The sequence below is a fragment of the Prosopis cineraria genome, unplaced genomic scaffold (assembly GCF_029017545.1).
Source record: "Prosopis cineraria cultivar Desert tree isolate PC_DT_omini unplaced genomic scaffold, ASM2901754v1 PC9, whole genome shotgun sequence".
NCBI classification, from domain to species: Eukaryota; Viridiplantae; Streptophyta; class Magnoliopsida; order Fabales; family Fabaceae; genus Prosopis; species Prosopis cineraria.
The window spans coordinates 14,093,649-14,115,640 of record NW_026555340.1 but is presented as its reverse complement, the minus strand read 5'-3'; the positions used below and the strand labels follow the sequence as shown (position 1 = coordinate 14,115,640).

Genomic DNA, 21,992 nt, shown 5'->3' with positions numbered 1-21,992 from the left:
AAACACGCTATTTCCACAGCTGAGTATCTGGCCTCTGTGGAAGTTAAACACCTACTTAAATAATAGACCACCTGCTCACATCCCCATCAACATTTTGGGCTAACATACAACCTATGGACGTGGCTGTAGAAGCTAAATATAATAAAAATGGGGTGTTCTCCCTTGGGACTACTAAGATCGGAGGTTTTGTCAAGTGTTCTTTAATCTTGTCAAAGGCCGCCTGATGATATCTGGTCTAGGTGAATTCCTCGACACTTTTAAGTTTCAAGAGTTCAAAAAACTCTTTCGTCTTCCCTGCAAGGTTCGGGATGAAACGCCTGAGATAATTGACCTACCCCAGGAACCTTTGAAGTTCTTTCTTGTTGCTCGGCGCCTTTACCTCTAAGATGGCCCATGCTTTGTTCTGGTCTACTTCAATCCCCCTTCTGTAGACCAGGAATCCAAGGAAGTTACCTACGGTTACACCAAAAGCACACTTTAGTGGGTTTAACTTAAGGCCAACCTCCCTCATTTGGACAAAACTCGTCCTCAAATATTCAATATGATCATGTGCCTTCTTAGATTTTATCATTATGTGATCTATGTATACTTTTAGATATTTTCCTATCATATCGTGAAAGATGGCATTCATAGCCCGCTGATAGGTGGTCCCGACATTTTTCAAACTGAAGGGCATAACTACCCATTCGAATGTTCCAATGGACCCCGGACACCTAAAGCAGTCTTGTGAATGTCTTCTTTTGTGATAAATATTTGATTGTATCCAGAGAAGCAATCCATAAATGACAATAAAGCATTTCCGACCTTAGCATCTATTAACTTGTCTGCAATAGCCATTACATACACATCTTTAAGTGTGGTCATGTTTATGTTTCAGAAATCTACACAAACTCACAGTTTCCCATTCTTCTTGATTACTGGGACTGTGTTTGAGAGCCACGAGCATACCTGTAGGGTTGTATGAATTCGGCCCATATAAGGCGTTTGATCTCCTCCTTTACTCATAGCTTTACTTTTATTGACATTCTCTTGGCGAGCTGTTGGTGCCGTCTATAGTTTGGCTTTATAGGAAGCCTATATTCGACCAGCTGCTTAGCTAGCCCTAGCATTTCATCATAGTCCCATGCAAAGCAGTCCTTGAATTCCAGTAGTATTTTCTTGATGGCATCCTTTTATTCTTTATCTAGTAGTGAGCTAATGAATATGATCCTTGGCTCTTCTGGGGATCCGAGGTTTACTTCTTCCAGTGGATCTTGGACCTCTGGGGCTATGTTTTTAAATTTCAAAGGTGCAGGTCTAGCTCATGCAGTTGTGCTACCTTCTGGGTTTCATCTTCATATACGACTTCGGTCCCATAGATCTCGGGTCTATAATCTTCTAGTTTCTCTTGTATATTGTGCAACCATAGCTTTTGAATGGCCACGGCTGCTACGGCCTTTCCTCTATTTATTTTAGTCATCAACCAGTTCTATGATGGGCTCGTATCTCTGTAAGGTTAGAGGCACTATAGTGTCTGTTGTTGTTCTGCATGAAAGGATTCCTTGAGCCCTTCAGAATATAAACGGGCCTATATCAGCATTATAATACCTCACATCCACGAAGTCAGTGGCTACTGTGAATGGCTTGTCTTCAGCCCAAACTACTTCTACCTCCTCTCCTTTCCACATAAGGAGCATCTGGTACAGTAAAGAAGGTATGCACTCATTGGCATGGATCCAATCCCGTCCTAGGAGGGCCTGCTATTGTGTTGTGGTGCTAATCACGAAAAAAGTCATCAGTGACGACTTCGTCTCGACATTAACCTATAATGGTAGTACGCCAAAGACCTTAGATGTGGTCTCAGTGAACCCTACAACTAATACCTCAGTTGGCATCAGATCATGCTCCTCTCATCCTATTTTGATCATCATGCGGGCGGCAGAATGTTCACCGCCGAGCCATTATCAACGAGGACCCTAGTTATTGGCCTCCTATCAAAACGTGCCCTGATGTATAAAGGCTTTAAGTGCTGAGTCATCTTCGCGCTGGGTTTCTCCAGGACAGCCTGCTTTTGTTTTCCTTCTATTTCCTGCAAAGTGATTTGGCAGACCGGTTCTGCAATCTCTTCTTTCTACACCTACGTGCTTATAGGCTCATACCCTTCTTCTTCTCTTGGCTCCATTGGACAGTATTGATACAGGCCCATCTGTGTCGGCCCCGAGGAGTTCTGTTTCTGCTGGCCTTGGGTATTACCAGTGGTGGATCGAAATTGAGAAGGTAATGTTAACGGGACCACGCAGCAGAGGTTGAGTGGTATCTCTCCAACATGAATGGTCCTATTTTTTTGATTTTCAGCCTCGCTTCCTTCATCCTGATCCTCAGTGGACTTCCTTTTGAACTTGCTAACCTCCTGTTGAATACCGGAGCTATCTTGTACCTCAGTGTTTTGCTGTTCGAGGTACCTTTGTGTAGCCCACTTTCATTGAAGACGTCGCTTCTAGGTTCTCGTTAAGATAGTTGGGAACTTCTTGTGCCTCATAACTCTTCATTTCAGAAGCAGCACGTTGCCAAGCGGTGTAACAAACCTGCCTAAGCCCTTAGCGGCTTTTAGTTTTAAAGGAAGCCTTAATGTCATTAACAGTGGTAATAGTAGGCTGTCATGGCTTACATCCCAGCCCGTTGGTGTCCCCGTGAATGGTTCACCTGCTCTAGGGGCGCTGAGTATTTTACAAAGAAGTCGAATCTGCCAGACAATTCCCCTAGGAAGTCTGAAACTACCTTAGATCCATCTAGCTTTGTCATTACTAATCCCCCCGGGCCAACATCCCATCCTGAAGGTCATTTGCCATTTTTCTTCATTTTCTGTTGACTGTCTCCATTTTAGATTTCTGCCAAATAGTCCCAAACTACTTTGGAGCCATCCAAGCTTTTCATGTTCTGCCCCTCCTAGCCTATGTCCCATTTAAAAGACCTATTCTTATTAGATTGGCTCGTAGGTTTCCTCAGGCAGTCTCATATTGTCTTAAAGTTTCCTTGAGTCACTTTATCCTTGTTCCAGACGTTCCAAGGTCTTCCATCCTTCTGCTTACTATCACTTTTCTTAGGTCGTCGTTTGCCAGAGTTTATCTCCATCATGTTAACCGTAGCAAATGGGGGGAACAGGTCCTCATCTACTATTATGGATTCTTCCTTAGGGAATTTCAGAACTCCCTTGTTGATATGGTCCTGGACGACGTTCTTGAATCCCCAACACGCCTTGATGCTGTGGCTCAATGAGTGATGATACTTACAGTATTCCTTCTCTCTCTATTCTTCCTTCGAAGGAATTTTATGATCCATGGGCAGGGAGATGAAGTTTTCCTTGAGGAGGAAATCAAAAATTTCCTATGTTTTAGTAGTATCAAAGGTATACTAAACTGCATTCAGTTTTTTGGGCAATTCTCCAACCTTCCTTACCAGAGCTGGGCATATGTAGTTACCAGCATTCTTCAGTTCTGCCACCGCTACGTCTAGATCTCCAAAATAGGTCCCTGTCATAATCCATCAGTGATGGTCCTCTTCCTTGAATAGTTCCTCATAAACCCATACCTTGACCGCGAGCTCATAGAAATCTCGAAATTCCATCCCCTGAAATTTTTTCGGTGTTCTATATCCAGTCATGCCTGTGTTAGTTTGACAAATTCAGTTTCTGGAAGCGGCACGTGGCACCTGCTCCTTAGACATTTGAACCTCACCAAGTATTGGTCTGCCGTCTCCCCAACCCACTATGTGAGCTTGCAGAGTTCTGCTATGCTGACCTCTGGCTCTGCTTTATAGAACTGGATGTGGAACTTTTGCTCCATTTCCATTCAGCTGATGATTGAGTTACGAGGTAGTGATGTATACCATGTGAATGCCGGGCCCGTAAGAGTATTCGGGAACAATCTCAGCTTCAAGTTGGTGAAGTTCTCATAATTAGCAATCTCGCCACACTGGATTGTGAACCTCCCAATGTGCTCCAGGGTTGACTACATTTCATCTCCTGAGAACAATTTGAAGTCAGGGATCCTGTATCCCTGAGGGTATGGGTTGTTCCTGTCTATATACTGGATAAGATTTTGAGAAGGTAGGGTAGCCAATTGGCCTTAGCCCTGGTCCACATATATCTTGAATGGCATCCCTCAGGGCCTCCATGTTTACCAGTTGGTTCTGAGGCTCGAACGAACATTCTGGGATCACCGCTATGCCCCCCGAGCCACTCGTGCTAAGTTCCTGTAGATAATACGAAGGATTAACCAAAGGATGATTGTGGGCAAATATTTAGGGGTTAGGGATATCTCTTACAAGTGTGCGGCCCTGATGGCCAACACCTATATTGATTCCTGCTTGTTGCCCTCCAAGCGGCCCTACACTTGAGCCTGCTTCTAGGTGAGTACCTCTCAATGATACGGCTATGTTCTTCATGCCTTCATGCAGAGCCTGCATCATGATCTGTTGTCATTCTTTCTCCCTGCATTTTGAGTTTCCAGGGATCAGAATTCTCTTCCAGCTACTTATCCATCCAGTCTTGAATTTCCCACAGCACTTCTGCCACAGGTCCGTTGGATATAATCAGTGGGTTGGGTTGGCCACTTCCTGACTTTGAGCTAGGGCTCGTGTTGTTGCTACCTGTTGTCACCGGCACTACATGCTCACGATGTTCAAGTGCTTCAACATCGGTGATAAGTGTTCTGATCCTGCATGCACAAATATCCCTTCTGGTTCGTGAGAACCAGCACCTGTTTCATTAGTCCTTTTGTCTTTTCACGTCTTTGCCATCTTTGTTACATAGGTCCCACCGGGCGTGCCAGAAATTGTTCATGGTTGAACAATAAATACCAGGCGTGCCAGAGACGCTGAGTCTTAATAGATAACGAAAAGGGTCCCGAGTTCCCTTACCACAGTTTGCTCGATGTAAAAAGATACAAGGCTTTGGTAGAACAAGTGTATGATTTTATTGAAGTGTAAAAGATTATAGACTAAAAACTAGGAACTGAAAAGGGCTAATGAATGTAAAATGTGCGAGTCTTAATTGAGTGTTGATTAGCGTTCTCTGTTTTTTCTTCTTTCTATTTATAGTGTCAAATAGCGGAAGCCTTTTCCTTAGGACCTAGCACATTCTGCCCAAGAATCAGGAATCTCGCGAAACTTATGGCACGGTCTCTCCATTTTGATAACCAACCCGTTTCACCAAACTATTTGGGCATAGATTTCAGCATTACTTAGGATCATGTCTTCATATTAACGGTCTAATATTCACAGCTGACGGGATTTCGGCATGTTTTCTTGTGTGGACTTTACTGAGCTTCGGGGCCAGCCCTTTTTGTTTATATTGGGCCTAATACTTTGATTACTCAGCCCAACTAGTCTTGTGACCTATTTGAGTGACGTTTCATATTTAACCCAAACAACACCTTTATTTTTATTTTTTTTTGAGTTTATTTCACTATTTTGACAATCTTCTACTTGCATACTCCCTTTAAACTATAATATAGAATATCATCAGTAACTACTTTATGGTTATCAAAAGAAAGTTTGGTAAAACCTTAATCTCTTAAAAATTATACATATTTTTAATTTTATCCTCATTAATATCCTATTTAAATGTCTTAATAAAGACAATTGAAATTTCAATACATATTTTTTGTTTTCAAAAAGTAATAAAGTAAGAATATGGTTGGAAAAAAATTATAAGAACAATCTAATACCTTATACTTTGAATTTAAATTTTAAAAAATGACAATAAAATCCTCTTGAATTATATAAATGACAATTTGGTCCCTCAAAAAGTCATAATTCCACTGAAGGACCTTTGTATTAATAAATTTTAAATTAAAAAGACTATTTTACCCTTATTGATAAGTTGTGATTTTTTGTTCAATTCTTGTGATTTTTTAAATAAAAGTTGTTATTCCTTAAATAAAAGTTATGATGGAGATTTGTTATTTTAAAAACTTGTTTTCAATAATAGAAATTATATTTGACAAGTTGTAATTTCTTGTTCAATTCTTGCGATTTACAGAACAAAAGTTATTATTCTTTAATTAAAAGTTGTGATTGAGGTTTATTTTTTAATAACAAAAATTACATTTGATAAATTGTAATTTTTAGTCTAACTCTTATGATTCACAAAATAAAAGTTATTATTCTGTAAGTGAAAGTTGTAATTGGAGCTTATTATTTTTAATAAAAGTAAAATAATCTTTTCACTTTAAAATTTATTGATACAAAAGTCCTTAAAGATTTCAGTAAAATTATGACATTTTAAAAAAAATTACCATTTATATAATTCAGGAAAATTTTATTATCATTTTCTTTTTAAAATTTTCAAATGATACCCTATATTATGACGGGGAGGGAGTACTCATGTTTTCACTCCACTCTTATTCTAAATCATGCTACATTAGATGACATTAATGGCCCATTTGTTTAAAATTAAAATATAAATAAATTTTAGATAATTTAAAAAATTTATAAAAAGAGATTTATTTTATAGAAATTTTATAAAAAGAAAACATTATTTTACGTTTGGTTACAATAATAAAAAACAATTACTAGTAGGTTGTTTTAAATTTTTATGATATCTTCGTTGATCTTTTGTTTTATAAAAATGATTAACTATTTAAATATTTTTAAATTTTATGATATCTTTATATATCCCGTCTTTTTCAAACATTCTTTCTCATCTATCGCATCAGATTAGTTTTAGAAACTAGTTTCTTAAAATAATTAGAAATCTTAGAATAAGGTAAAATAAATGGGCCCTTAATTTCTCATCTGGATTAGTCTTCGGGTGTTTGGATTTTAATTGGATAAAATTAATTATAAAAAATATTAATTAATATGATTGATTTTAATTATGATTGATTATGTTATAACGTGACTATGTTTTGATTTTTTTTCCTTCTGAAATTGACTTTGGCAAAATTAAATGTACTAGGATGATTTTAATCAAAATTAATTTTAAATGTATAAAATACTATAATCGGCGTGAGTTTTATAATGCAAACATTAATAGAATTGTATAATATTATTAAATTTATTTTGATCTATTTAACAAATAAAATATAAATAGTAATTATGAAGTTGCCGAAAATTATATTGTAAATTATATTGTAATTATAGATTAAATATATAAATATAATTTAAATTAAATAAATTATAAAAATATATATTTCAGTTTAAATAAATTTTATAAATGAATATATAATGGCCCCCTAGTGCACATTCTTTTGCCAGGGAGAATTCACATTCATTCTTTTGCAAGGAAGGGGAAAAAAACAGGTTAAGGCCCATTTTTATTTTGAATTTTTTTAAAAGAGTTTTGGATATTTTATACTAATAAATGGGATAATTCTCTCCTTAATTTTTTTAGGAGCAAAAAAGTCCCTTGCATTAGTCACCTCTTAACTTTTGCATTTTCTACTGGATAGTATATGCGTGGGGCTCACACACGACAACAAGTAAGATTATGATCATATCCTTTGGTGCTAATTTGTAGAGTAGGGGAAAATAGGCCGAGCCCGTTGGGCCAAGCTATTTAAACCCATTTAATAAAAGGGTTGGGCTTATATATAGGACCATGGAATTGCAAAATGAGCTAGCTCTAATAGGCTCCATTTTAAGCGAGCTTAAATGGACTAGCTCAAATTGGCCAAGAGCTATCTGTTCAAGCTTGCATCTATTATATATATATATATATATATATATATAATCCTAAACTAAACTTTCTAAACTCATTTAAGCTTGTTGAAGTATTTTTAGTTTGATAAAAAAATGTAAGAAAAACATGTAAATGGGCTCAAAGCTCATGGGCCAGTGCTAAACTCGTTATGCTAATGGCCAGGCTTAGCATTTGAGGGCCTCAAAAGATAAGTGAGCTTAAATGGGCTAACTTTTTAGACCAGAGCTCGTCAAGGGGCTAAGCCAGCTCATTTTTCTAGTTCTACTAATTTGCCTTGAACTCTTTTTTTAAAAGCGACGAGTATTATGAAGTCTTAGTAAAATAAAATTTAATAAATATTATTAAAATATTAAATATTTTAATATTTAATAATGAAATATTATTATTTATCAATATTCATCTAAAATTTGTAAATTTTTTTTTAAATACAGATCAAACTAGTTTTTTAGAAATTTAAAGATGACTTGTAATTTTTTTTTATATATCGATCATATTTTTAATATATTAAGTTTCGTAAATTTTTTAGGTTATTTTCAGTAACTTGTTTTGGTCAACTAAAGGTCTTCTAAAATATTACACCACCTAAATTTAATATTCTCTATATGTCGCAGTGTTAGAAGTAAAGTTTGAAACATGACTAACATGTCAACAAAAATGCTCATTTGAAAAATATTGCTTGCCTTATTAATGTGCCATTAAAAGTTCTACTTAACAAGAGAATAATGAAGAGATGAGGAAGAAAAATAATTTTGTTAGTTTTGAGGCTTATTCCTCCATTTTTAATACTAAGTTGCAAAATATTAAAATATTAAATTTGGATAGTACAATATTTTAAAAGACCGTTAATTAACCAAAAAAATTACAAAGAAACACCTAAAACTTAATGAATTTAATCAATATTAAAAATATGATCATTACATAAAAAATTGTCATTGTAACTTCCTAAAAAAATTAGTTTGAGCTATTAATATTTAAAAATAATTTATAAATTTTGGATAAATATTTTATAAATAATAATATTTAAATTATTAAATATTAAAGCATTTAATGTTTTAACAATATTTATTAAATTTTATTTTAACAAAATTTCAGGATACCCAACATTCATAGAAAAAGAATTAAAAGGCAAACTAACACCAAAGAACATGATCAATCCTACTTGTCATCATGTGATCTTACACACATCACATCAACCAAAAATGACAAAGGTCACAAGTGATTAACAAGAGGTTTTTTTTGGCCATTGAAAAAATGATTTAGGAAATAATTAGCCTACTTATCAGTACATGATGCACAACGCTCATGAAAAAAGTCTAGAAATACAAATAAACCTTAACCCAAAAACAAAAAAAGATGCAAGGGTATAATTGGATTTGTATAAAACTCAAACAACACGCGTGGCTTCAGCGAGATAATTGATAATAAGAAGCTGGTGAGTTGTGAAAGCAAAATCGATTTGTAGAAAGGGGTGTTTGTAGAAAGGAAGGACAAATAGAACCATACAAGCTATACTGTCCCTTGATTATATTATATTTTCAACATATAAATTTAAAAATATTTGTTTTATGATCACTGGTTCAACAATCAAACTAGAGAACAAAAAGCTCATACTTTCATCAGTTCATTAACTATCCCAAAGCCCTTTCTTTAGCTTACAATGAAGCTAGCACAGTTCAATGAAACCCATCAACACCGGCTCATGCCTCAACTGGAATCCATAAACATAACTGATGATCATTGAATTTTGGATCATTTGAACTAATACTAAACAAAGACAAGCAGTGATTTAAGAAAACTATAGAGGCTTCTATCAACAAAGATCAAAGTTGGTGCTAGACAGAAATATTGCAGCAAACAACCGGTGCTTTCAAACGCAAATACTTACGATAGTCTCATCCTCTTCTCTACTCTTGGAGAGAGCTGTTGTGTGGTTCTTGTTGGGCTACCTTTTACCTTCTCACTGTTAACAAACTCGGAAAAGGATGGAATTGGAGGCAAGTTTGTCTTCAAGGATGAACTTTCAATTGGTAAAGCGCATGGGGAGGTTTCTGACTCAGGAATGGCATCAGGTTCATTGTCAGTCCCTTCTTTCACAGAAGGGTCTGACAAAGGTGGTGTCTTAACAGGATGTTCCTCCTCGGACGACACGATCATTGATGAGGAAGCATCGACTCCTCTAAGGCGACTTACCAGATCAGTTGAATTTGTAGTTGACAGCCACCTAACAGTACTTGCCACCTGTGAATAATAGAATGATTTGCCAACCTTCCCATATTTCTTATAGCATTCATCCTCAAGCAAAGATGCTGAGGTTTCCACCTCAATCCTGGAAAACCAAGTTCACAAAACAGCTCGTGTCTCAAAATCAATTGTGGCTTCTACTCTAAAAAGATCAAGAAAAAGGGCAACCTAAGCAAATGCACATTCCCACTGATAATGGCGAAATGGAAAGTGAAAACTTAGTGAGGTACCCAAATGTTTTCTAGAAACAAAATGGAGAATGAATCTAAATAAAAAAAAGGATAAATGAGCAAAATACCTCTTGAATTTTAGGTCCATTAACACTATAGACCCTGAATTTTTTGGGTCCTTGTCCGTAATATTTGGATCATTTACTGTTTTAAAGCCATACATTTGTGTAACAATAAGGAAAATTGGGAGAGGTACCGTATGGCTAAGAAGGAAACTAAGAGAGCTGTGGGTGAAGCTCGTTCTAAAGCTTTTGAAGAATTTATATGAGCCTTGAGACGAAGGAAGGAGAACGAAACATTTATAAGATTGCTAAGAGTAGGGAAAGAAAATCAAGAGATCTAGAATAGGTAAGGTGTATAAAGGATGACGAGGGAAGAATTCTAGTTACAAATGATGAAATTAAAAATAGATGGGAGACTTACTTTTCCAAACTTTTCAATGATGGAGAAGGTTCATCTAGTAACTTGGAGGATTTAGAAACCGGTGAAGGAGAACAAAATTTGTCATTCTATCGAATAATACGTGATAAGGAGGTAAAGGAAGCTCTTAAGAAAATGGCAAATAGTAGAGCCAACGGACCTGATTGTATATCTATTGAAGTGTGGAAATGTTTAGGTGAAGAAGGGGTGAGATGGTTAACTAAGTTATTTAATGTGATTTTACGGTCCAAGAAAATGCCTGATCAATGGAGGAGAAGTACATTAATTCATATTTATAAAAATAAAGGGGATATTCAGAATTGTACTAACTATAGAGGGATTAAACTCATGAGCCACACAATGAAATTGTAGGAGAAAGTAATTGAGCACAAGTTGAGATTGGAGACAAGTATTTCTGAGAATCAGTTTGGTTTTATGCCAGTTAGATCGACTACAGAGGCGATTTATTTACTAAGGGGATTAATGGAAAAGTATCGTTGTAAAGATAAAGATTTACACATGATTTTTATTGATTTGGAAAAAGCTTATGACCGTATATCAAGAGAAGTGCTTTGGAAAGCCTTGAAAAAAAAGGAGTACGGATTGCTTATATTAAAGTCATAAAGGATATGTATGAGGGGGTAAAAACTAGTATAAGAACGCCTAGTGGTCAAATAAAGGATTTTCCTATAAAGATTGGACTACATCAGGGATCATCTTTGAGTCCTTATCTGTTTAACTTGATTCTAAATGTTTTGACGGAACATATTCAAGGGGAAATTCCCAAATGTATGCTCTTCGCGGATGATATAGTTCTTATAGCAGAGATAAGAGAAGAGGTTAATTGCAAACTTGAGTTATGGAGGAAGACATTGGAGTCGAAAGGTTTCCGTTTGAGTAGGAGTAAGACAGAATATTTATATTGTAAATTTGGTAAGAGACTAGTCGACAATAATTTGGAAGTGAAATTGGGAGATCAAATTATACCCCAAGTGGAAAAGTTTAGATATTTGGGAGCCATTATTCAAAATGATGGCGAAATCAGTGGGGATATTTCACATAGGATTCAAGTTGGGTGGTTTAATTGGAAAAAAGCTAAAGGAGTTATTTGCGATCGTAAGATGCCTAATAAACTTAAAGGAAAGTTTTATCGTACTGCTATCAGACCGGCCATGTTATATAGTAGTGAATGCTGGGCTCTAACGGGACAGCAAGAGCATAAAGTTGGAGTAGCAGAGATGAGAATGTTACGATGGATGTGTGGACATACACGTAAAGATAAAATTCGAAATGAGCACGTACGTGAAAAAGTGAGGGTAGCACCTATTGAGGAAAAAATGGTAGAAAATCGGTTGAGATGATTTGGGCATGTACAAAGAAGACCACGGGAGGCACCAGTGAGAAGAGTGGAACATATAACTTTGAGCCCGATTAAGAGGGGTAGAGGAAGGCCTAAGAGAACACTTTTGGAAGTTGTTGAACGCGATCTCTTAATTAATAATATTCCTAAAAGCTTGATAAATGATAGAGTACAATGGCGTCTTGCAATCCATGTAGCCGACCCCACCTAGTGGGATAAAAGCTTGTTGTTGTTGTTGTTTTCTATAAATTTTGAAATTCTTTTCTGTCATTTTTTAATCAACTAATAGTTAAAGTTAACTTTTGTTTACAGCAATTGCAAAATTGCACCGCTTTCAAAAGTTGAAGGAATAATTTGCACAATAAACCAATTCAAGGTCTATGGTGCTACTTAACTTAAAGTTTAGGGGGTAATTTACTCATTTACTCAAAAGAAAATAGAATAGGTGCATTCACTATTTCTTTTCTAGAAAACATTTTTCTATCTTCCAAATATTGCATCACAGTTTGGCTATGTTATGCTAATTTAACAAGTTCAACTTTGGTAAAATAATTATGTAAAGCTAAACAAGTTTTTGCAAGTCGAATAAATTGTAGACTAGTTATATGAAGCTGTTCTTTGAGAAGCATCAGGCAGCAAGTGTTTTTTGTTTAAGGAGGTGGGTACGGAAATGGAGGATTGAAAGAAGACAGAATTCTAACAAGCAAGAAGGATACAAATCATACTTCAAGTTGTGAAGCCGTTGCTGGGCCTGCTTTAGAGAATTTTGCAGTTTTTCCCTGCTTGCTCCTCTCATTGTGTCAGATATAGCATTCTTGTCAACTTTGTTTCTCTGTAATTCAAATTAGAAATGAATGCTTGAATATAGGAGAAAGGCAAAAGAAGTTACATGTTGTGATCAATTCCTTTAACATTGATAACCAAAGAGAATAAATATAGAGAGACAAAAAATGAACTTTTCAGTTTAGATTAGATTGGTGACAGAACCTGTTTCTCAGCATTTTCATTTCCATAGAAATTTTCTTCAGCACGTTGCAACAATGCAATTTTTTCATTCACTCCCAATCTTGATTTACACTTTGATTTGGTTAGGTTGTTGACAATCTCAGCACCATCTGCAAATTAGAACTTACCAAATTTGAATGGAAAACCAGCAAACTATCCCCTGCCCCCTTGCCCCTTATCACACCAATTGAAAAAAACATGAATTCTTGAAAAGAATTCGGTGCACCCACCATCTGAATCAGATATATCCTCATCTGATCTACTTGCTTCTTCATCACGATTCCAGAATTCAGATACTTGTTCTTCATCAACCCCACTCGTCGAACTGAAATATGGAAATTACATGCATCACTTAAGTAGCTTGGTTGATCCCATTAAACCAGCTAGAATAACATTTAGTGCTGGCATAATATAGACCACAAAAACCCAGATGCCATGGCTATCATTCAATGTTACTAATTAAAAATCAGAACATGCAATTAGAAATCAACAAAATGGAGGAAGTTATTAAATTACTTTGAATGGACTTAAACCAATTATGCTCTACCTATTCAGCCAATAATTATCAACATCATAAATTAGTGTGTCACACAAACCTGCTGGACTGTCTACGAATCTATACTCGATCTTTTTTGCTTTTCAACTTGGTCACCATTCAAAGAATAATAAGATTAAGCACAAATACAATAAGCACCTGGTGATGAAGACTCGAGAGGAACTATGCTTCTGGTGTAATGATCGGGCAGTTGTTAAGTCCTCCAAACATCTAGCAATTAAGTTCGGATGTCTGCAAGCATCACATGATTTTCCACATAGTGATGCCGTCACCTGCTTTGAACAGAGGCAATAGAATGCTCAACTTAAGTCAGTACAAAGATTAGATACACCCATATTATCTACAACCACATCCATTTTATTACCTGCTCCCCAAAACTCTCAAGAATCTTTTTCCTTCGGCATCCAGATCCTTCACAGTATTCAACCATCTACACGATTCAAATTTGAAATCCATAACTTAAATGAAATGAAGTGGTTCAAAAAGTATTCAGGAATTTTGGCGTCACCTGACTAAAGTCAGCTAGGGACCTTTTGGATGATTCTTCTTGAGAGCTTGATGACTGTGACTTGTTGCTTCCAGATTTGCTCAGTATAAATTCCTGCCACATAGATCATAATTTAAAAAATCATGTCAAACATGAACACTCAGGCAAGTTTTTTTAATTGGTAAGAACCACTCGGAAACTAGAATACAAATGGTGATAATGACTTAAAGTAAATGAGCCAACCATTCGTTTGCGATCATCTACTCCATAGTACATCAAACTCGTAGAGGGCAACTGATCACGACCTGCTCTGCCTGACTCCTGATAGAATGCTTCCATTGACTTTGGAATATTAAAGTGGCATACAATTCTGACATCCTTTCTATCAATGCCCTGATGAATAACAAACCATTCCTAGAAAATTGGATAAACTTAAAAAAGTATTTACAATACTCTTTGAGATATAAGTTCTAGAGTCAAATTACTGGAAATCAACTTACCATTCTGAATTAACAGCAAAAGCTCAGTAACCGTGTTTAGAACAGTACAGCTCCATGCAGATGACAGGAAGAGGCAATATGAATAAATCACAAACTCAACAAATTCAGACTTTCATGATAAAATTAGAAAACAGGTGTATATTTTATAGAACATTGTCTGTGATGTTCATTTGGCACAATTTTGCGACCAATTCAATGTGACAGTATCATGTAACTTGGCCGACAAATGGCAATACTTCAACAAAAAAGAAAAGGACATTAAGAACTAAGAAAGTTAAATATAAAGGGTGCAGCAGGCGTGATATTTTAATGAGAATGTTGGATGAGTACATTTCTTAACATAAAATAAAAATTGGTCCGTCATTCCCATGGAATATATTCATCTCGGTTAGCCCAATAAAAGGGGGGAAAGAAATAAATTATATTAAACACAATTGGTTAACAGAAAACTGCAGGGCATTCCAGTGTAAATGCAAGGTTCCAGGTCTTGCAAGTGACCTTAAACAAAAATGATCCCAAAAGAAGAAAGGAGAAGCAGCTCTACTTTTACACTCCTAAGATCCCACTTCCGTAGTAGAAAAACTAAGTAATTACACTATCAAGAATGAATCTATGCTTGACAAAAGGTCTCATTTCAGGTGGATAAAATTACATAGAAACTTCCAAATTGATGCCCACACCCACAAGTAGAGTAAAACCAACAGGCCCAAAAAAGTTACACTTAGCCATCAAAACCTCCAAATTTATTAGTTATGAAAAGAAAGTAAGTGCAAATCAACTTACACAACCAAAACAATTTTAAATGTAATATTTAGTACAAGGTCAATCAGTAAATGTTATGTACCATGCATGTCATTGTCTACCAATTTTGCATTAAAAATGTGGCAAAATATCTTACCACCAGGACTATTAAGTCCTATGCCAAAAGCAAGCTTAGTGCAAATTTCAAAAAGGAAAACTAACCCAAAAGCAACAGTGGCAACAACAACTTGTATCTTGGATGAAATCCAATTATCCAACACAGACGTCCGCAACTTATTATTCAACCCTGCATGATAGGCTGAAGAGGCAAGAAGGAATATATATATATATATATATATCATATTAATTGGTAGTTGTCACCTGGGAGCTCATTTGCAAAGACAGAAAAGCAAAGGGTGCATGATTACCAGCACAGGAAATGCCATTTTGGGATAGATGAGCTGCCAGGTCATTGCATGTTGAACGCTCAAGGCAGTAAACAATTGCACAGACATCTCCTTTAGATTTTAGCATATTGGACATATCAGTATAAGCATCTTCCAACAGATCTTTGTATCGTACTGCATCATTATCAAGTTTATTGAGATACATGCACATTAATAAATACTGATATATGTTTAGCTTGCACAAAATTCATGAAGGGAATTGATCTATTATGTTTATTACATGAGATATGGTATAGCAATGTTTCATGGTTTCAAGCATGATAAAAATGGCATATATAAGTAAGATAAAATATACAGCTAAATAATTTTTGGAAGCACATACAAAGCTGGAAGCACAAACCTTCATAGTATATATTAGGACGATTAAAAGATGACTTTAGTATTAATGGATTTTGCATGTTCAATGATTTTACCACATCCCTCTGCACCCTGAAGGGGAAAAGAGGAAAAAAAAATCAAAAAAGGGGGAAAAAGAGGTAATACCATAATGTGAGTCTCATCATTCTCTACAGCCAACATAGGGGCCAGAAAGATCATGGTTGCTAGATATAAACATATACATGAAAATGTATTACATGAACAGATTCTGTGTGGATGAACACATTTGTGCCCCTACTAGCATAAAATGATTTTATAATTCAGTGATAATGATGTAATGATACAAAAGGTACCAAATGACTTTGTGATCATATTAGAAATATAATGAGTAGAAAACTCAAGCAAAGTAGAATCTTACAATTTTCAAGGTGTTTTTAAAAATATTTAAACAATCTAAATAAACCAACGTAAAACTTTGTTGAATTTCACATGGATATAGACAAAAAATCTAAAGAAGAAAAGATTACAAAGCAAGACCTTTAAGAAGAAATTAAACATATACAGGAAGCAATACATCAAATAAAACAAAAAAAGATGCAACTGTAGAATGATATTTTAACATTAATGGGAACAAAATATGTCAATAAAGAAAACAGAAATTGATGTTTTGTCTAAATTACAAGACAGAAAAAATTATTTAAACTTTATCTAAAGTACAGAATCATATCAAGTAAATCCAGTAATTAATGACAAATTTTGTGTTTACTTCTTGATCTTCAATTTTTTCTAGGATGTCTATTAAAACCTGTACCTTATCGCTAGTTAGTACATTTGTATATCATGCGCAGTTGTTACTTGAATGCAATCCTTCCCCCCCCCCCCACAATTTTCATGTGTCTTGTTTGGAGGTGAGTACTTCTGAGTTTGATTCCTACTTTCATGCACTAAAAAAAGGCTTTGCTTAAATTCCCGTCTATGTCTAACTTATCAGATGTAGCATACAAATTATAAAATAAAAGTGTAGAAAAGTTTTGAATAACAAAATATATTGAACTAAAGAAAGCTTACAATAGCTTTGTTGTAACTCCGGAAACTAAAAATAACTTAGCTGAAATACAAAGTCTGGGCACAAGGGAAATAAAAACTGAAAATTCAACCCACACCCTGCCTTATGGATACAAGACTAGTTATAGAACTTTTGAACTCTTTACTATGCAAATCCAGGCATTACTGATTTGCTTAAACATGATCTTCTTGTCCTCATTTTGCTTTTCAAGATATACTTAGCAATATGTACAGAACTGAAACTTCAGGGGGAAAATTAGGAAACTTTTGTCAACAAAAGTTTCCATGTGAACTTTAAAAAATCATCAAATGCCATTATATTTGTCGTTCAAGACTTTTCTATGCTTTATTTTCTAATAACTTGTTATTACATTCAATCCTAATCCTATCATATATGCTATCAATTTACATAAAAAGTTTCATTAGAAAAAGCACATCAAGAAAACTCACTTAGGAGCAGCCGTAGCAGTCAGAGCTAACATTGGTACATCCACAAGGTGGTCTCTCAACGATGAAAGCTTACGGTAGCTAGGTCTGTTCTCCAGTAGATAAAAAGAAAAGATTTATCTACCATGAGAATAAATAAACTTAGCACAACATCTATATATCCACACACCCACACAAACACACGCACCCACACAAATATGCAGTTGGACAAGTTTAGCCCCATGCCATCTTCAACTTGCATAACTTTTAGCCAACAAGTAAAATGTCCTATTTACCTGAATTTTTGAAACTACCCATTATTTTATTTTTATTTACAAAATAAAAAATTATCGAAATAGAGAATTAAGCTAGTGGCTAACTATTTAAAATTTTAAAATTACTTATTATTTTGTTATTTTGAAATAACAAGAAAGTAAGAAGTAGAAATTGGAGTTTGTGAGTAGTTACATGAAGCTATAAAGCTAAATGGGAAAGCTTGCACAAACGAGGGTCCGTAGAAGCCCCTTGATGCAGGACAGATGAGGGAAACAAAATAGATAAAATAAAGTCATAAAATTAAATCACTAGGACATTACATAAATCCTACCTAATTTCGCATCACCCTTTCTCTCATGCATAGGGCTCCGATGATAGAGATTAATAGAAAAAAATCCTAAAGGGAAGGAGAAAAGATAATTGTACAACTCTCAACAATAATAAACTCTAAGTCTGAATAAAAGGATAAATGCTTAATTCATTAGGAGTTCCACCAGCTAGGTTTCCCATCTGTAGATTGGGGCACCTAAACATGGCACAACAACTCTTAAGGTTGCACACTTATACTCAATTGAGACTCAACAAATTTGCAACAATAAGTACTTCCTCTCACATCATCCTCCATAGATGAACTATAGCTCTCAGAATTCTTCAACCTACTTTCTGTGAGTGGCCTCACATCGTTCTCCCATATTCCTTGCCCTGGACAAATTGTCTAAAACAGCAGCTTTTAGAAGTCTCCAAACAACTAATTCTATAAAATCCCATCAAACCTACCAAAAAGTATTGGTCATAGTGGAAGGGACCATGGCCCCTTAAGCACAAGGTCTTAGGTTTGAGTTCATGTGAATGAAGAAAACATCTTTGGGAGATCTACCCTCAGTTAGACCTGGCAATGCTCAAATCTAACCCAGTCAAATAGCCATATCAAAAAATCCCATCAAAGTTCTCCCAACTAGCCTCCCCTCTCTACCAATTGGGCTGCACACTGGGGCACCCAAAAAGAAAATCAAGTCCTGAAGTCTTAAACATGTGTTTTTCCTCTCAACTCAAGAAATCAGCCCCACCAATTTCTGAATAATAAAAAACAAGCTACCTTTATGCAGGGACCAAAGCAATCAAGATCAAGCCCTTCAAATCCTAGCCCTCGTCCAAATGCACCTCTTTGGACAATCAATTACCATAACCATTTCCAATATGCCAGAATAGTGGGTGGAAAGTGTACTGTGTACAAACTTACATGTGAGTGCAAAAGGAAGTGTGGGAGATCTAACATGTGACAATAGGAATGTAATTGTCAACTCCTTTTATTGCCTCAATAGAAATAGAATCCTATTCAATTTGCATAATACTTCTTTTTTTTTTGTTATTTAGTCAGTAAGCGAGGAAAGAGAAGTGGGAATAGGGCCACTAATTTATACTGTCAAGCTCCTTCCTTTCTATTTATATGATAAAAAATAGAAAAAAATTAATCATTTGGTCCTTATAGTTTTGACTCAGTTGTAACTCAATCCTTAAAGTTTTGATTCCATTGTAAATCAATCTTTGAACTTTGCCTCTTGCAATTTAGTTCTTGAAATTTCAACCTCTTAAATATTAGTCCCTATATTTTAAAAAAATTATAAAGATTAAAAATATTTTAAATTTTTAATATTTATAAAGATTAAAAGGGTTTAATAATTTAAAATATTAGTAATAAATTTTAAAATATTTTGAATTTTTATAATTTTATATTTTAAAATATAGGGATCAATATTTAAAAGGTTGAAACTTCAGGGACTAAATTGCAAGAGACAACGTTCAGAGATTGATTTACAATCGAGTCAAAACTTCAGGGATTGAGTTATAACGAGTCAAAGTTGAAGGATTGAGTTACAAGTGAGTCAAAACTACAAGGATCAAATGATTAATTTTTCTTAAAAATACTATCAAGTACAAAGATAGTACAGTGTACAGCTAGTATAGGCCAAGCCCACAATTGTTGACTCACATAATTTTAACTTGGCCATCACAAATTGTGATAGAAGTCTACTAGAGATTCTCGAGTTTAATAGCTATATCATATGACAAACCTGAAATCGTGGCCCCAAGTTGAGATGCAATGTGCCTAAAAAATTTTGCAGAAGAGAAATGACTTGGTAATATAGAAAATTCCAGCATAATAACACAAATGGTCTTTTCAAGCTCACACCTCATCTATGGCAATGAGATTCAACAACCCTTTAGCATATATTTTTTTCAGCTTTGACATAAAACCCTGTGTTGCTATCAATTCCGGGGTGACATACAGCAGCCTTATAGAAGGCTTTGCAGAATCAAGGTCCTCATAAATCTACAAAAGATAGCAGAAAAGTCACCATCTGAATTTTAAGATAACACAAGGAATACGTGAAAAATTGGTTAAACTGCAACAAATAAATTTGGCGGGAATGGTCATCATCCTTCCACCACAGATACCAAGACCCATATATCATTTACTTTTTAAGAAAAAAAATAAGTGCATTTATGTGCCAGAAAGAAACCCTCATTCCAACAAATATTGAATGAAAAATAAGATCTCATCATGAATGCCAAAGGTCAGCAACATTAAGGATTAGACATCCATGAAGTTTAGCAGTTTCTGGAAGAAGCTTGAATTTAGCATTCCAATGGTATTTTTCTGAAACCCATGTGAAGTTGCATTTATTCTGAATTCCTAATATAAAATATCAACATACTGACAATCCACCTTATTTTTTACATCAGCTGTTTGGGTTGAGGAGAGAAATTCCGCAGCAATTCCTTTCTCCTTTAATGACATCACTTGGTTTTCCTAACTTCAAGAAAGAACCAATGAGGGAAAACAAAATTGGAGCCTCAAAAAACACAATGCATCAGAAAACGATGCATTACAGAAAGATCAAGCATGCTTACCATCAAAGCTTTCAGTTAAAAACAGATCAAAAGTGAGAATCAACAGTTGGTCCCCTATCACAAATGACCAGAAAATTATCATGCAGCATTTAGCTCAGCTAATCATGTCAGCTTCAGAGAAGAAGAACATTATTCACCTATTAATGGACAAACAACTAGAACTATTCCTGTTTTAGCCAATGCAGGGATCTGATAACATAATGACTTCCCTCCTCCTGTTGGCATAAGACAAAAACAATCTCTTCCTGCATCCAAAAACAATAACAGCTATATCTTACACAAAATTAGAAAGAGAGGAAACTAAAAATCCATTTCGACTTGTAATTTAAATTGCTCAAACAAATAGTTACTCATAATCATTGGGTAACAAGGGAGCTGGATTCTTCCCCAACCTTCTTTGTAGAATGTTTACGATATTATTGCCATCATTACTTCGCACTATTTGTTTTATTTGTATAAAGCAGGAACATGACAACTATTTTCCATCATCAAAATCACTTTTTTCTCATTATATTCATTTCCATTCTGTGTACCAGTTGAAATGGCATGCTAGGACAGCCTTTCAAAATGATTTTGTTCTAACACTATGTCACTTACCATGCTTCCTAAGAAACAAAACAGAGTATATCAACATGAATGGAAAATTTAAGAAGCGATTTACCTGAAAGTACAGCTTGAATAGCCTCCAATTGCTTGCCCCTAAAATCAGGGTAACCAAAATGCCATCTTAAAAGCTTCACCAATGCTTCCTTCCCAGATAAAACCCTCTTCTTATTCTCATGGGTTTTACTTTCTATGTTCTTTAATGGCAAAGGACACTTGTCCATTGGATTCCCCACCTGCGAAACAAAACAACATAAATCCACTCGTTATTCAATCAATTTATCACAAAAAATAGTAAATTTAAGGTGAGATGAGAAAATTTGAGTCTTAACTACAATCGCTTTCGAAGTAATATACCACGGAAAAAGGAAAATTTTGAGCGTTGGTTTTCCTTCGTCTGCTATCACAGTATTGCACACGATTGGCGCTCTTCTTCTTTTTCTTTCTTTAAAAAACACTCTTTCATCTGTCAGGTTTCTTATGTTCAAGTTCATTTTGGATCTCAATACACTGTCCAGTCCAGTAATTTCATTTACACTTTTTTTAAAAAAAAATTAATTGTTATCTAACCAAATTATCCTTAATTTAAACTTGTTGCGTTCTTATAATTTTAAGGAAAAAAAATTATGAATATTAAAATAAAATTTATAAATAGTAATTAATATTTGTAACACTTGAGAAATATTCAAAATTTTAAATATAA

General features: G+C 35.0%; 1 protein-coding gene across 1 annotated transcript; it reads right to left on the bottom strand.

Moving 5' to 3' along the window:
* Positions 1 to 9,181: 9,181 nt before the first annotated feature.
* LOC129320236 (ATP-dependent DNA helicase Q-like 3) lies at positions 9,182 to 21,783 on the bottom strand. The gene is made up of 19 exons (XM_054965573.1): positions 21,647 to 21,783; positions 21,348 to 21,525; positions 20,824 to 20,931; positions 20,687 to 20,694; positions 20,502 to 20,585; positions 19,965 to 20,105; positions 19,846 to 19,880; positions 17,522 to 17,605; positions 16,029 to 16,117; positions 15,650 to 15,802; positions 15,440 to 15,540; positions 14,224 to 14,373; positions 14,002 to 14,094; positions 13,858 to 13,923; positions 13,632 to 13,765; positions 13,168 to 13,262; positions 12,920 to 13,047; positions 12,658 to 12,764; positions 9,182 to 10,007 (listed from the first exon to the last, which is right to left on the bottom strand). Exons 2-19 carry the CDS (start codon positions 21,511 to 21,513, stop codon positions 9,563 to 9,565), a joined length of 2,187 nt encoding a protein of 728 aa, XP_054821548.1. The 5' UTR covers positions 21,514 to 21,525; positions 21,647 to 21,783; the 3' UTR covers positions 9,182 to 9,562.
* Positions 21,784 to 21,992: the final 209 nt, after the last annotated feature.